Source organism: Brassica rapa, chromosome A09 (genome assembly GCF_000309985.2).
Source record: "Brassica rapa cultivar Chiifu-401-42 chromosome A09, CAAS_Brap_v3.01, whole genome shotgun sequence".
Lineage (NCBI taxonomy): Eukaryota > Viridiplantae > Streptophyta > Magnoliopsida > Brassicales > Brassicaceae > Brassica > Brassica rapa.
Genome location: NC_024803.2, coordinates 11536392 through 11552232, shown reverse-complemented (window position 1 = coordinate 11552232; position 15841 = coordinate 11536392). Strand labels below are relative to the sequence as shown.

Genomic DNA, 15841 nt, shown 5'->3' with positions numbered 1-15841 from the left:
TTCAGATTGATTCGGATTTTAGGCTTTTGGGGCTAGAGATTTAAGGGGGAAATCCCATTCGATTATTTAGATATTTTGGTTCGGGTTTGGTTCGGATCAATCCAGGTTTGGTTCGGGTTCAAATACCCATTTAAATTTTGTAAACAATTTTTAAAATTACAAATATACTTTAAGAACCTTAAATAAAAAATAATTTACAACATATAAATTTGAATATTATATTCTAAATATATATAATTAACATAAAAATTGGTTGGTTTTGGATATTTGGGTGAACAACTAGAAGATATTTAGGGTATTTTGATTTTTTGAGTATTTTAGAAGTTTTCAAGTATTTTTTGGATGTTAAGAGATAATTAATATATTTAAATGTATAATTGTAGTTCAAATATTTTTAGTGTGGAAAATATTTTTTTATGGTTTGGATCCGGATCTGATTCTTAAGATACCAAAATTTTAGATCTGTTCAGATATTTTATTGACTTTGATTCGGGTTAGGTTCAACTCTTTTGAGTCAGGTTCGGTTCGATTCTTCGGGTATTGTCAAGCCTTAAAAAGAATGGTTGATTTTGGTTACTTTGCAATTTGAAATTTGTTACCGAACTTTATCTATACGTGTGATTTTGGTTCAGTTTCAAATTAATCGGTCAGTTTTGATTTATTTGGTTGGTTGGGCGGGTAAACTTCGGTTAAATTGGTTAATTTATGAAATATCAAAATCTTTTTTTTGTCAACTGGACCAGTGTTGGACCACACTTAATACTGTAGAAATTATATAAATTAATATTTAGTAAATTAAAAAATACTATAAATTAATAAATTTTCTGGTCTGAGTCATACCAATTCATAATATGACACAAATGCTAAAATAATAAGATAATATTTTTTTATAAAAAAATCAATGTAAATATATGATCTCATTAAAATCATAAATCAATAATCTATCTAAATATGCATTTTAGATAAATATAAACTAAATACTATATTGTTGGTTTATATTCACAGTAAAATTATCACTAATTAAAAAAAATCAATATATTTTGATAATATTTAGTAAAATTATATCTAAAACTACATTTGAATTCTACGAAACATAAAGATATAGAATAAATAATATAATAAAACAATATGAAAGTCTAATTTCTAAGATTTAATTAATGTATATATGGTAAAATCAACTATTTTCTTATTTTATTAAATAAAAAAATCTAAAAAGAGAAATTTTTGTTAATTAATAACTCCATAATAAATAAAATACCATAGTCTTAACATTATTACTTTATAGAGTTTTTTTTTTACTGTAATTGACTTTTACCCAAAATACACATAAAGATATAAAATTACGACGTCAAGAAAAAAAAAGATTTAAATTCACAAACCACACTTCCACAAAACCCAATCTAGCTCACCGAACAACTTTGTCCCTTCATTATTCTCAGCCATATGATCTAATTGTTTCCACGGGTTATCATAATCCCAGTAGACCATATCTGATCAGAAAGGAGGGGACTTATCACTGAAAAAGCGAGCAAGAACATTATTATCAAGAACCACTAAGGCTTCAGAAGACTTGATGCACATAGGAGTCTTGTACTGAGATGGCGAAGCACCTTGAGAGATGGAAAACTCCATCAGAGAATTAAATGTTCCTTGCTGCACAATCCTGATCTCTAGAGGTCCAATTGATCCATCTTTACTCCTTATCTCCCGATAAAGAGCACTTAATGATTCCTCCATTACACAACAACATTCCACCAATACTTTGTTATCAGGTTTAACAATGTCACTGATGTTTTTGGCTTTGAGTTCCCAGTAAAAAATGTAGTGACCCGGAAGAGTGGAGATATCAGCATAGGATGTGAATCCCATCAATAGTAAATCTGAACGTTGAAGAACGAGTGTTGCATTATTCAACGCCTTTAAAATGTCTTCTTCAGTTGTGACTTCCAAGTTGACGCTTAGAACCAATTTTTTTCTGCCTACGAACCTAAATTGAGGTGCATTATTGTAAAATCCAGTCACTTGTAGAATATCTCCCATTCTATATCTGTGTAAACCTAATACCAGCATAAAAAAAAAATTCTTTAATTTGAGAAAAATATGTAATATGAATATCATACATATATAACTCACCGTAATAGTTTGTGATCAATGGCTCGTAGTAGGACCCAATCTCGACATTCACAAGATCAACAATTTCACCTTCATTTCCTTTGTCAGCAAGTATGAACTCAAAGTAGGATATGTTGGGCATAAAAGTATATGATACATCTTCTGGTTTGCATAAGGGATTCACATTCACCCCAAACATTGTTTCAGAAGATCCGTATGCGGGGGAGAACAAATGCACTTTGTTGGAGTAAAACTCTAACATTGGAATGTATTGAGAATTTTGTCCTGTAACAATGCTTTGGATGAATTTCACATTAGGCCAAAGACGTGGGATTATACATTTCCAAGATTTTTTTTTGCATTCTTCTTCAATCTTATCTGCTAATTCGGAATTACCCCCTCCTAGGATGTTAGTAACAGCGTCTCTGCAACTAAGGTCGGTGATCCACTCGCTAACATGGCCAGACCGGATATTGTTACAGATTTCTTTCCAGTAGCTCTCAAGAAAAGTGATTGCTCCAACCAAAGAAGAAGCAAAGCTAGCAGCCACAGCCACAACTTCGTCTCTCTGACGGAGACCGCAAAGAAGATGGCAGTACATAGTCTGTTTGAGATCTGGACACAACATCACTTCGTCAGGGCTTGTAAAACAATTTGAAGGCCGGTTCTTGAAACTGTCACTCAATAAATAGCCTGTAACGGAAGTAGAAATAGGCAAACCACATGGACTTATAGACTGCTCTCTGGCGAAAAACAACATTACCACCTTTCCCTTTTCGTCACCTTCAGTATGCCTACAGACCAGAATCAATTGGATGGATCCTGTGTTCAAACTTACAAAGACACTAAAAAGGACATATGTGTAATTAAGTAGGACAAGTCTCTAAATTACATTTTTAAGTTTTTGTTCCAAATATACAATCATTAATTTTTCTTTTCAATAATTCCACAAACTTCATATCAAAATATATAACTCAAAAACTATATTTAATAGAGGGAATTTAACTCCTAATTAGAAAAAGGAAACTTAAACATTATGTTTTAGTTTTATTTATGTTGTAGTTTTATTTGTTATTCTGTAAAAAAGTATTTTTCATACCATAGTTTGTCGTAGTATTGGAAGAAAAAATTAGTTGTGAATGATACATTTGGATAAAAAAGCATAACATATATATTTGGATAAAAACTTACTTTGATATAAGGAATGAGCGTAAAGCGTAGATAAATGCCATGTCCTCAAAGAACTTGTTGTTAACAGGGAAGATCTTCTGTTTCCCTCCAGAAGTTCCAGAGCTACACATATAAACAATGTCACAACCATATTACAATTGAGTTTATATATATATAACTAGCAAGTTCCAGTATAAAGATATACATTTTGTTTCGGCATAATTGATATTTTCTTGAACTGGACAATAAATACCTCAATAGAAATCTAGTAATGGGTTTTCCAGAAATGACATTCGAAGGTTCTCCACTCGTGACACGTTGGATATATGGCTTAACATCATCGTAGCTTACGACCGGTACGTTCTTCTTGAATAACTCTTTGTCAGAACTTCCATGGAGATAGCCTCTGAGATACTCTGTGTTAGCATTAAGTGTAAGTATCTCCTTTAATACATCATCTTGTATTTGCTTCACGTTTGATGTTAAGTTCATTAGCTCCATCAGACCGGAGGTTAGATACTTAGGTTTAATTTTGAGATCTTAATCACCTCAAGTCAGAGGGTTATGTTCAATTTTGAGATCTTAATCACCTCAAGTCAGAGGGTTTATTGTATGAGAAATTTTAAATGCGTGGGAAAAGATTCGATTTGTTTAAATGATTACTATAATAGTATAATTAAAGTTATCTATCTTATTTTAAATAATTGGAACGGGCTCGAATCTTTTCTGCAGATCTTAATTTCTTGAGTAGAGTCGTCAGTAAATCTAATTGTTTATTTATAGAGAGATATCGAAATCCAAATAAAAAACGAAAGGTTTTAAAAGGAAGAAAACGAAACGCGAACTAAACATGGACGTTCCGGTGTTCAGTCGGTTTCAGTTCGAATTTATTAATGTTTTAATTTTGAGAGGTATGAAATTTAACTTCATTTGAATATTTTTAAAAGAGAAATTGGTAAGAATGTACCCAAAAGTCCATATAATTTGTCACTAGATTTTAACCTGCACATCTGTGCGGATAGCATTTCATTTATAAATATAAATTTTTATATTATTTTATATATAATAATTTATGATAATATATTGTTGTCATTTTAAAAATAACTAAATAGATGATATATAGTTTTAAATATTAAAATTTAAAATATGTTAACAATTTTATTTTTTCTAAAAATTATTACATAATTTATGAATATTAATCATTTTAAAAGGTGAATGATATTTAGTCATTTTAAATGGTGAATAATATTTTATTTATTTATCTTACAGAAAGTTTTTTTTTCAAAATATATTGGTTTACCAATTCAACATAATTTTAATATGTTTTCAAAAAAAAAACATAATTCTAATATGTAATTAATTAATTACTTCTATTTTAATATAATGTAGAATATACTTATAAAATTTATAAAATTAGCAAAAAAATTGATTATTTTGTTTATAATAAAAATTTAATTAAAATTAATTTATAATAATATTATACTACTAATTTCGAAATTAATCAGTGTATTAATTAAAAGAATATTTAAAACTTGAAAAAGATTTTGTTAGATTTTTTCTCAACAGATTTTGTTATTCCTAAAACTAAAATTTAAATTTATAGTTAAAATGGATTTGTTATTAATATCCTTATAATTATTTAGAAATGTTATACATTAAATAAACTAATGTAAACAATAAAAAAAATTATTTGAATATATAGACCTAGACTTCTAGTATGACTATTTTGTAGTAGATAAAAATGGTACTTCTCTTTTAATAGAGAAGATATACCATTGTTTCTTTTTAATATTTTTATGACTATAATACCTTTATGTCTATATATCTCACTTTTCCCTTTTATGTGTTCTAATCTCTTTAACTCTCGTATAGATTCTTCAAATCATCTTCTAATTCAATACAAATCTTTATTTTTTATTCTGATTCTTTTGACATCCATAATGCTAATCTTATTATCTCACCCCAATTTCAATGTTTCCAATTTCGACTCACAATCAACTTTTAGATAATATATATGTTGTTAGGTAATTTATTACTTACCTGCTATTATTTAGATTTTAATGGATTCTTAATCGATACAAGTATTAGACAAATAGATTTGAGGCTATTTGATAGATAACTAATTAATTGTTAATAGTTTCATTAACTGATATATGATTTATTAGTCGATACATTTGTTTGTATATAGATTGTTAGATGATATTGAAATTATTAGTTGATATGTTAGTTGGTATGTAGATTGTTACCTGGTATGTAAATATTTAGCTGATAAATTTAGAGTTACTTGTTTTCGATAAAGCATGATGGTATTTTCGTCCGCACAGTGTCAAAAAGTTACTCATTTTTGGGTTATCCATAATTATGGGCATTAAGCTAATTTGGACTTTAATTGGGTATATCCCACACATTCTCCCTTTTTAAAACTCAATTTGGATATGGTTGTTTCGGATTCAGTGCAAATATAGTAACACCTTTCACAACCGGTTAAACTTGTTTTAAATTTGGATTTGGCTCTAATTCTTATTTTAGATACCCAAATACTTATTCAGTTATTTATAATTCAAAAATACATATAGTAAGAAGTGTATAAATTAATACTCGATAAATTAATAAACATGATAAATTAATAATTTTACAGTTCCTAGGTTAGGCCAATATATAATATAACATAATTCGGTAAGATAATAAATTAATAATTACTATATATAATTTTTATATAAGTATAAAAATATATTGTAAAGTTTTTTTTTATTCATAGTGAAATCTATCTTTAATTTTTTTAAATAAATTGATGTTATATTGTCACTGTCATTTATATATATAAAATGTTTGTTTCTCTCCTGTTGCGCCACGTCAGCAGACAGGTCAGAAAGTTGAGTTATACGGTGATGACACGTGTCCGGCCTGTAAAACGCATCACTTCATTTATTTTGAAATTATATAGGCTTTTATTGTTAAGCTTACATCTATGTGTTTTGGGCTGATAATTTTTTATGGTTTATGCAGCCCAACAGCCTGTTATAGGAAACCCTAAGTCTAATGACGGAGAAATTGGAGTTCGTCTCTTCTACGGCGAATCGGCGATTCTAGATACCAACAATGGAGATTCTAGATACCAACAATGGAGTTTTGAGATGATTAATCAACATTAGACTAACTGTTTGAATCTTCAATCCAGACGTTTTGAATTTTTTGGGTTCATGCTCTTCTTCTATTTCTGAAACCAACAAAAATTAATATGATCTAGCTATTAATAACATCATAATTAGTTTTTATTTTATATAAAACGATGCAAATCAATTATATGTTGACTCATAGTTCAATTTTTTTTTTCAGAGAATATCTCAGAAGTTCTCATTAGATATATTCTACAAACAAAAAATATTATCTTTCATTCTTTTTCATTTATTTACTTTTTGAGATATCTTCACAATTTTACCATTGGAATTAATTTCTCTTATAAATACAGCATCAATCTCTTATATAACATTAATGAAACGGAATTTTGCCTTTGAGAGGCAGTGTGATCCACGCGCTCAACCTTTCTCTCCCAAATCTGGTTTTATCTTTGCGACAGGGTTCCGGTGCCGGTTCGTATGGAGGTCTCCCACCATCCCTTTTCCTTTGGACTTCGCTCTACATGATAGAACAGACGTGGCTCAGTCTATCGGAGGTGTTTGGCTTCTCTCTCTGTGTGTCGGTGAAACCATTTGTGCGGCGGTTAATAATATGTATGTTGATTATATATTAAAAAACAGTAAATTAGTTATATAAATGGGGCATAATATTTTGGGTGCGCTTTAGGCGTCAAATTAGTCCGAACCGGCACTGAATACGAGTACTATATTTTGTAATAATTTGTATGAACATTGAACTAGTTTTGTCCCCGATTCGACTTACATTTTCCTAGAGGAAACCAGATTAAAGTTGTGTAATTATCTCGTCAATTTTCAAATATATTAGTGACACCAATGCTTTGTTTTCATGGATAATATTTGGACCAAGCGACCAAGTTGTAAAGTAACGATATTTTGAGAACTTTAGAATAGGGGTGGGCACCGGGCGAGTAGCCATGGTTTGATTCGGATATATTTGTATTTTGGATTTTTGGGTTAAAGATTTTAACTTGATTTGAATATTTATAAATTTTAATTTGGGTTCATTTAAGATCTTAGTGGCTTCTACTCAGGTTCGATTAATCCGTTTAAAATATTTTAAAATTCATATATGCTTAAAATTTCTTGAAATCTAAATATTAAAATAACATATAAATGTAAATAATATATGCCATAATACCTAAACATAATATAAAAAGTTAGTTTGACTCGAATATTTGGAAGAAGAAACAATAGATAGTTTCAGATTTTTTGGTGTTTTTGAATATTGTTTAGTTGTTTTAGATATTTACTTGACTATTCGTATATAACATCAAGTATTTTTGAAAACTTCAAAATATCTTATATTTCTTATATAAATGTTGGATATTAAATCTAATAGTAAATGATATACTTAAATATATTAATCTGACTCGGATATATTCAGATATACAAAATATTTCAGTTCAAACCAGATTCAGTTCTGGTTTTTTAGATACCAAAATATTTTGATCTTTTTGATTGAGTTTGATTTCAATAAATATTTTGATCTTTTTGATCGGATTTTCCGAGTGACTCAGGGTGACTCAAATCATTCCCAACCAAAATCTCACTACAAGAAATGGTTGTATTGCATCACTTAATTAGTATCAGAAAACTAAATATATTAATTTAAATCATTTATTGATGAATGATATATTTCATAATCAGTTATGTTAAATAATGTTTATTTGCATCTTATACACTAGAAGTTCTTCGTATTTAGCCATATACCAACTTACACTGTTAGAAATTAACTGTACATTTATTTTAAAGACTATCATACCCCTAGGATATGGCTGATATATCGAGAAAACCATATCAAATATCTTACCAGATCTTTAAGGAGAAAAATAGATGATTCCAAAAAATAAAATAAATAAAAAAGTGCGGTGTTGACATGGATTGTCAAAACCCACCACGAGAAGTTACCAACTTTGCTATCTAGGTGTCCTACTCTGTTCCCAATCACGGATCCGTATAGTTTCTGCTACTTCCCCATATAAATCATCAAACCCACCATAAAAAGTTACCGTTTTTTGGAGTAAAAGTGAATATGGAGTAAAAATACTCCAACCGTACTCCATTTCCTGCTCCATAATGGAGTGATGAACAAAAAAAAATAGTATACTCCATTTATAGAGTGAATTCCATTATGGAGTGAGATATGAAGTTGGGTTAGAGCATTCCTTACTCTATATTCACTTCTACTCAATTTTAAAGAAAAAATAGAGTAGGAATGGAGATGCCCTTAGGGTTCTTTTTCTCTGTTCCGATCTCCCCATAACCCTTCATTTCCACCGACCCTTTTGGGGCCATCTGAACTTCTTCTTCACAGATCCGTCTCAGGAGGAACGATCAGATGTTACTTTGCTCTCTTATCTTCCCCCATGACCCTAACATCTAACAAAATCCACTTTCTTAAATCTTTGTTTCCACTTCCGTCATGAAATGTAAAAATAGCTTGTCATCAGAAATCTTTGGTGAATAATGGGGTGCGATCGAAAATTATGATAATGGAACATATATTATTCGTTTTTTTCTAGATTCATTAGAAAAAAAAAGAAACAGAAGAAGACGATGACAATGGAAGGAGGAAATATAAGTTTTTTTGCAAAAGGGCAGATTGGTAAACTTCATACGCTGAAACCAAAAGTGAAGCCACGTGACCACTGTTCATGGTATTCTCTTAATATCACAATTGTTTTGGGGTTTTAGCCTAATTGAATCTAAAAAAAAATACTAAAGGGATGAGCGTAGAGCATAGATAAATGACATGTCTTCAAAGTACTTGTTGTTAGCAAGGAAGATCTTTTGTTTCCCTTCGGAAGTTCCAGAGCTACATCAACAATGTCACAAGCATATCACATTTGATTTTATATATAACTAGCAAGGGAGGAGCTACGTTACTTAATTAGGTCCAGTATAAAGATATAAATTTTTCTTATATTTTCTTGAGCTGTAAAATATATAAAGATTTTATATATAACTAGCAAAGGAGGACCTACATTACTTAATTAGGTCCAGTATAAAGAGATAAATTTTTCTTATATTTTCTTGAGCTGGAAAATATATACCTCAAGAGAAATCTAGTGATGGGTTTTCCACAGATGACATTTGAAGGTTCTCCATTAGCGAAACATTGGATATAAGGCTTAACATCATCGTAGCTTACAACCGGTACGTTCTTCTTGAACAACTCTTTATCACAGCTTCCATGGAGGTGGCGACGGAGATACTCAGTGTTAGCATTAAGTGTATCTCCTTCAATACGTCATTATGTATCTGCTTCACATTTGACGTTAACTTCACTAGATCCATCAGAGCAGAGGTTAGATATGTTAATTTTGATATGTTCATCACCTCAAATGAAATGGTTTATTTATGTTAGCAATTTTAAATGCGTGGAAATGATTTCATCTACTCTTTGCAGATGATAGTTTATTTTTCTATAAGGCACAAAAAAGGAGTGTCAATCCATTTTTAAGAATTTAAAAGAATATGAGGCAGTTTCGGGACAGCTGTTAAATTTTGAAAAAAAAATTCTTCAGTTTGGTCATAAGATAGAAGAATCCACTTGACAGGAACTGAGAGACATTTTAGGGAGTCATAATAAAGGTGGGATGGAGTCGTATTTGGATATGCCGGAGAATCTGGATGGATCGAAAACACAAGTTCTCAGCTTTATACAAGAGCATCTAAACAACCGAGTTAATGAATGGACTTTTAAGTTCTTTACAAAGAGAGAAAATGAAGTTATAATAAGTCAGTGGTAACGGTCTTACCAAATCATGTATGTCTTGTTATCGTCTACACAGACTGTTACAAAGAAGCTGACTAGTGCAATATCATAATTTTGGTGGAGTCCACGGAAAAGTACGAAAGGCATGCACTAGAAATCGTGGGACAAATTATGCAATCCTAAAGATGAAGGAGGACTGGGGTTTAAATACCTCATGGGTTTCAATACGGCTATGCTTGCAAAGCAATTGTGGCGCTTGATTGAGAAGCCGAACACTTTATTTTCTCGAGTTCTTAAGGGACGGATTTCAGGAATGCATCACCTTTGGAACCGATAAGATCATACTCACCGTCATATGACTGGCGTAATATTATATATGCTAGATCGCTAGTTAGCAAAAGACTAATCAAAAAGGTGGAATCAGGATCATCTATATCAGAATGGAATGATCATTGACTCCCAACCAACCGCCCGAGACCAGCAAACAACAATCCAAACCTTTACCCAGACCTTACAGTGGATTCTCTCATCAGTGCCACATCACGTACATGGAATATGTAGGTAATTCATTCATTCCTGGATCCTCAGGATGCAAAGATCATAGAAAGTACTATAACATTGAGTCGAACCCAGTTTGCAGACAGAGATGGATGACATTTTACAAACAATGAGAATATTCTTTGAAATCGGGTTATCAAGTGGAACAAGTATATCCTGTCAGAGAAAAGACACCACCTTTATATGGACCTACAGTTACTGCTCTTAAGGCGTTTTACTGGAAAGTGTGTTGTCCTCCGAAAATCAAGCATTTCTTATGGCAACTAGTGTCAGGCTGTATATCGGGTAAGAAAAACTTACACACAAGAGGAATTCAAGGGTACATTTGTTGTGCCAGATGTGGAAATCTTGAGGAGACGGTAAATCATGTGTTCTTTGAATGTTTACCGACGGTTCAAGTTTGGGCACTCTCTCAGATCCCAACGAATCCAAAGATTTTTCCTACTAACGCGCTTTTTACAAATATGGATCATCTTTATTGGAGAATTTCTCTGCATATGGAAGATCATCAATTTGCATGTATTTCATGGTATATTTGGAAGGAAAGAAATGACAAAGTTTTTAGCAATATAGACATGGATCCAAAATACACTCTTAAATTGATATAAACAAAATCTTTACTCCGGACGGAGACGAAAACTACAATTATACAAATGGCTACTCAAATCAGGGGGGTTGAGATTACAAACTTACCTTTGATACCGGGTAGATGGTGTTTCATGGATGGATGTTAGAAAAACCATGACAAACAATTGGGATAAGGTTGGTATAGCACCTTAGAGGGTTTTGATGATTTAATGAGAGCAAGAAATACCAAAGTTAGCATTTCACCCTTTCACTCGAAAGTAGAAGCACTTATTTGAGAAATGAAATGCATGAGAAATTTACATCAGTTTCAAGCCACATTTGCAACATATTGTTCATAATGTATGAAGATGGTTTCGGAACCAAAGGAATGATCAGTTTTTACAAGTTATTTGGAAAAAATCAAGATCCTGAGAAAAAGTTTCCACAACTCCGAACTCATTCATATACCGAGAACGATGAATTAAAGGACGGATAGCTTCGCCGATAATAGAAGAAAGCAGATGTTTTTTTTGTCCATATGAATATTGAACCACCGGTTTGATTTACAAAGTATTCATGAGTTTGTTTAGTTTGACGATTAAAAAAAAAGCAGATTATTTTAACTGAAGTCATACCTATTTAATATTTGGTATTTGGGAATGGGCTCGAAACTTACATGCATACCTTAATTATTTGAGTTGAAGTCATTTACATTTTAATAAAATTAGTTTTGGTCATTTTATCTTGTATGCTAGTTTGTATAAAAAAGATGTTTTAGAGTTATTTGTGACTATTTCTCAAAATAAAAACAATTTTTGTTTTGAAAGCTCACAAGATTTAATTGCCACTAGTATTTTTAAATGATTAATTATAATATAATGTAATATTTGTTTATAAAATATTTTGAAGATAATTATACCGGATGGAGACGGATGGAGATGCAGATGCTCTATGGCTTACTTTACGTCTGTCAACATGATAGCATATGTTCTTTCTACTCTGACTATGTTGTCAGCGTCAGCGTAATAGCATATGTTCTTTCTAACCTGACTACGTCTGTCACGATAATAGCATATGTTCCTTTTTCCTAAAGTTAAATTTTCTGTAAACAAAAAAATGGCGGTGTAGTGGTTGGCGGATTTTAGAAAAGTAAAGTAATAAGTTTGGAATTCTATAATAAAAAAATATTTTAAATTGATGTTTAGTACTCTAACACTTCATAAAGTGACGATTATTAATTTGTTATTTTTATTTTTATTTTATTTTTAAATATTATAACCCACACCAACGCATACCCGTGGTATCGAATTGACACCACAATATTCTTAGATGTATAGATTTTGGTTTCTCCTCTTGGTTTAAAATAAAAATAATAGTGGCTATTAAAAAATAGTCTAAGAAACTAGATCGGAATATAGAAACTAACAAAAACAGATCTCTATTGAGAATTTTAGCGGTCTTAGCTAGGGAAGGACGGAGAGCTTAATTACATAACGGAGTCACGTGCCCCCTATTCTAACTCTTCTGTTTATCCTTAAGTAATTCAACTCAATTAGAAAAGTATTCTTAGTTTTAGTGAACAAGAAAAAATGAAAAGTGCCCTCCATTCAATGAAATTTTAGGCCATTTATCATGTGTCCCCAACTAAAATACTTTCTAAATCCGTCCATGGCCTTAGCTAATGAATTTTCAGTTATATTTTGTGCTCGAAGTTGATAAATTGTTAGGAATTTACTTTGAATGGTTTAGATTAAATATATACGTTTGCCTTAAGTATATTAATTGTCGTTGTGTGTTGCATGTATGTAAGTTGTTAATAATTTAATTTGCATGTCTTACACTAAATATCTACGCTTACATATGCCATGTTCATTTTTGTATTTGATGCAGCATCTATATGTATTATTTGAATACAACATTTAGATATTGTATTTTGTTCGTTTCTATAGTTAGTATGTGCATTCAGATGCAATATTTAAATGCTAAATTGTTTGTTTTTAATATTAGAATAGCATTTGAATACTAGTAAATAAAAAAAAACTAAAAATGCATGGTTTTTATTTTTAATAATAATATTCAAATAAATACATTTAAAACTAATTCTGTATTTTTGCGGAAAACACAATTTTGCAGATTGTGACATGAAACTTAACTTTGCAGTTTTGCCGAAAACACATATAATCTGCGGTTTTGACAAAAATACAGTTTTCCAATTTTGGTCAAAAAACGTGATTTTATAGTTTTTTTTGGGGGGGGGGGGGGAGGGCACAATTTTACGGTTTTGGCGGGAAATTTTTTTTCCTGGTTTTGACGAGAAACACGAATTTTCAATTTGACGAGAAACTGTGATTTCCCGATTTTGAGGGAAAATTGTGATTTTCTGATTTTGACACAAAATTGTGATTTTCCGATTTTGGCAGGAAACACATAAATTTCTGATTTTTTGGAGAAAACATGACTTTTTGGTTTAGATGGAAAACACAATTTTCCTATTTGACGGAGAATTGCGATTATCTAGTTTTTGCGGAAAAATGTAATTTTTTTGTTTTGGAGGAAAAATATGATTTTCTTGTTTTGGCGTGACGCGATTTTTCGGTTTCTGCGTTAAAAATGATTTTCTAGTTTAGGCGGAAATTACAGTTTCTGGTTTTGGCGAAAAATTATGATTTTTGGTTGTAGGGGGAAAACGTGATTTAGATTTTTGCAGAAAAACTTATTTTCCGATATTATACAATAATTATAAGAACTAATTTAATTAATTTTTTATATTTGTATTAAGTATTTAGGTCTTTTGGATCTTGAGAAGTTGAGATACAAATATATCATCCAAATTCTATACTTTTTAGAATAACAAATATCTAGATATTCGAGATTTTGCATCTTGATGCGATGTAATAGTATCCAAACAAATAACATCTAAATATTAGCATTCAGATGCAGCTTGTGGATAAAAAATAAACATGGCATAGAGTAACAATTAGTTGGCATACCAAGTGGAAAACAAAGACACCATTAGATGTACAACATGCGTCAGAACTCTCTTGATAGTTGTAAAATATAATAGAATAGATATATTATTGTGTTGTGTTTAATAAGAGAATACAATATGCATATATATAGTGGTAACATTAACATAATGTTAACACTAGATAATGCTAACTTTCCTAAACACTTAATGTAAATATGCTAGAATATCTTGAGAGTAACTTGTTCTTCAAGTCTTTCCTTTTAATCTTGATGGTCTTCATGGGCTTCACAATCTTGGTCCGTAAGATACACATCTTACGGCCCACATATCTCTAATACTCCCCCGCACGACAAACGTGGGATGCAACACGCAAATCTGCAATCACAAAGCAGACCACGTATGTCGTGGACACTATGTCGAGGAAAACAAATCAGTAGATTCCTCCGAGAATAAACTTCAACTTTAGACAAGGAGGGATGAAAACTTCAGCTTTTCTTTGGTCTTGACAATGGGAATACATCCCGTGGGCGCAACTACAACTCCACAAATAATCGTCCTTAACTCGGACAGTCCATAACTCGGACTAAACAACTTGACCTAAAAAAAAAAATTGAGCGTTCTACTAGAACTCCCCCGTAATGGTTAAACTATAACCAATAAATCCCAAACTATGGGAAACAAAACACTCTGAGAAATTCTAAACTATAGAATAGATCTCAAAAAAATAAACAACTGTGAAAACCCGATCTTTTAACCTAAGGACCTTTTCAAACATCTCTCAATAACCCCTAGACCAAACCATAAGAAAAAAAATCTAAACAAAAACAAAGCAGGTAGAACAAAACCTATTGCACTTAACTAAATATAAAAAGAAAACAAAACCCTAATAACACAAAACCCCAGCGACTCATATTACCACGTCTTCATCGTCATTACCGTCACCATCTTCTTCAACATCGCCAACACCAACGATGAACGTCATCAAAGCTCTAAACTTATAATGCGGAAGTTTTAATTTCGATCCCAAAGAATCGTCTGCTCTGATACCATGTAAAATATAATAGAATAGATATATTATTGTGTTGTGTTTAATAAGAGAATACAATATGCATATATATAGTGGTAACATTAACATAATGTTAACACTAGATAATGCTAACTTTCCTAAACAATTAATGTAAATATGCTAGAATATCTTGAGAGTAACTTGTTCTTCAAGTCTTTCCTTTTAGTCTTGATGGTCTTCATGGGTTTCATGGGCTTCACAATCTTGGTCCGTAAGATACACATCTTACGGCCCACATATCTCTAATAATAGTCCTATCTATGGACGTTTCGTTTACAAGCACAGAGCCTTTGAAAACTAGTAAAAGACATAGTTGGATACCGCCCATGGTCGAGTGTTGCATTGCGTGACGATGTGGCACAGATGAAGTATGCAAACTCTGGAGAGATGTTTCCGTGTATAGCGGAGTGTTCGCGACAGTTGAAGTGAATGATTTTATGTGACATAAAGACCTAGATGAAGTGGAGTTAGACGAGTCTCAGTGTACCAATTTAAAAGTTGTATTTTCTGATCTTTCGTCTTAA

The 15841-nt window shown here is 31.2% G+C and overlaps 1 protein-coding gene and 1 long non-coding RNA gene across 3 annotated transcripts; both read right to left on the bottom strand.

Annotated features, from left to right (window-relative positions):
- Positions 1–321: 321 nt before the first annotated feature.
- On the bottom strand, positions 322–4722 carry LOC103838640 (4-substituted benzoates-glutamate ligase GH3.12-like). Of its 2 annotated transcripts, XM_009115090.2 has the most exons (4): positions 3536–4722; positions 3304–3405; positions 2134–2906; positions 322–2057 (listed from the first exon to the last, which is right to left on the bottom strand). In XM_009115090.2, the coding sequence occupies exons 1-4, from the start codon at positions 3781–3783 to the stop codon at positions 1495–1497; spliced, it is 1686 nt and encodes a 561-aa protein (XP_009113338.1). In that variant the 5' UTR covers positions 3784–4722; the 3' UTR covers positions 322–1494. The 2 variants fall into 2 exon arrangements, with proteins under 2 accessions (XP_009113338.1, XP_033136612.1); XM_033280721.1 differs by having other exon boundaries at positions 2134–3830; positions 3873–4722.
- Positions 4723–5290: 568 nt separating this feature from the next.
- Positions 5291–15567, bottom strand: LOC117128093. Its single transcript, XR_004451251.1, has 2 exons — positions 7964–15567; positions 5291–7530 (listed from the first exon to the last, which is right to left on the bottom strand). It is a non-coding gene; the product is annotated as an uncharacterized LOC117128093 (long non-coding RNA).
- Positions 15568–15841: the final 274 nt, after the last annotated feature.

Coding starts and splice junctions, on each gene's coding strand:
- LOC103838640 (XM_009115090.2), bottom strand. CDS start 3,783: ATGGAGCTAATGAACTTAACATCAAACGTGAAGCAAATACAAGATGAT. Junction 2,907..3,303: donor CGCTCATTCCTTATATCAAA/GTAAGTTTTTAT, acceptor TCTGGTCTGTAG/GCATACTGAAGGTGACGAAA. Junction 2,058..2,133: donor ATTGATCACAAACTATTACG/GTGAGTTATATA, acceptor TGCTGGTATTAG/GTTTACACAGATATAGAATG.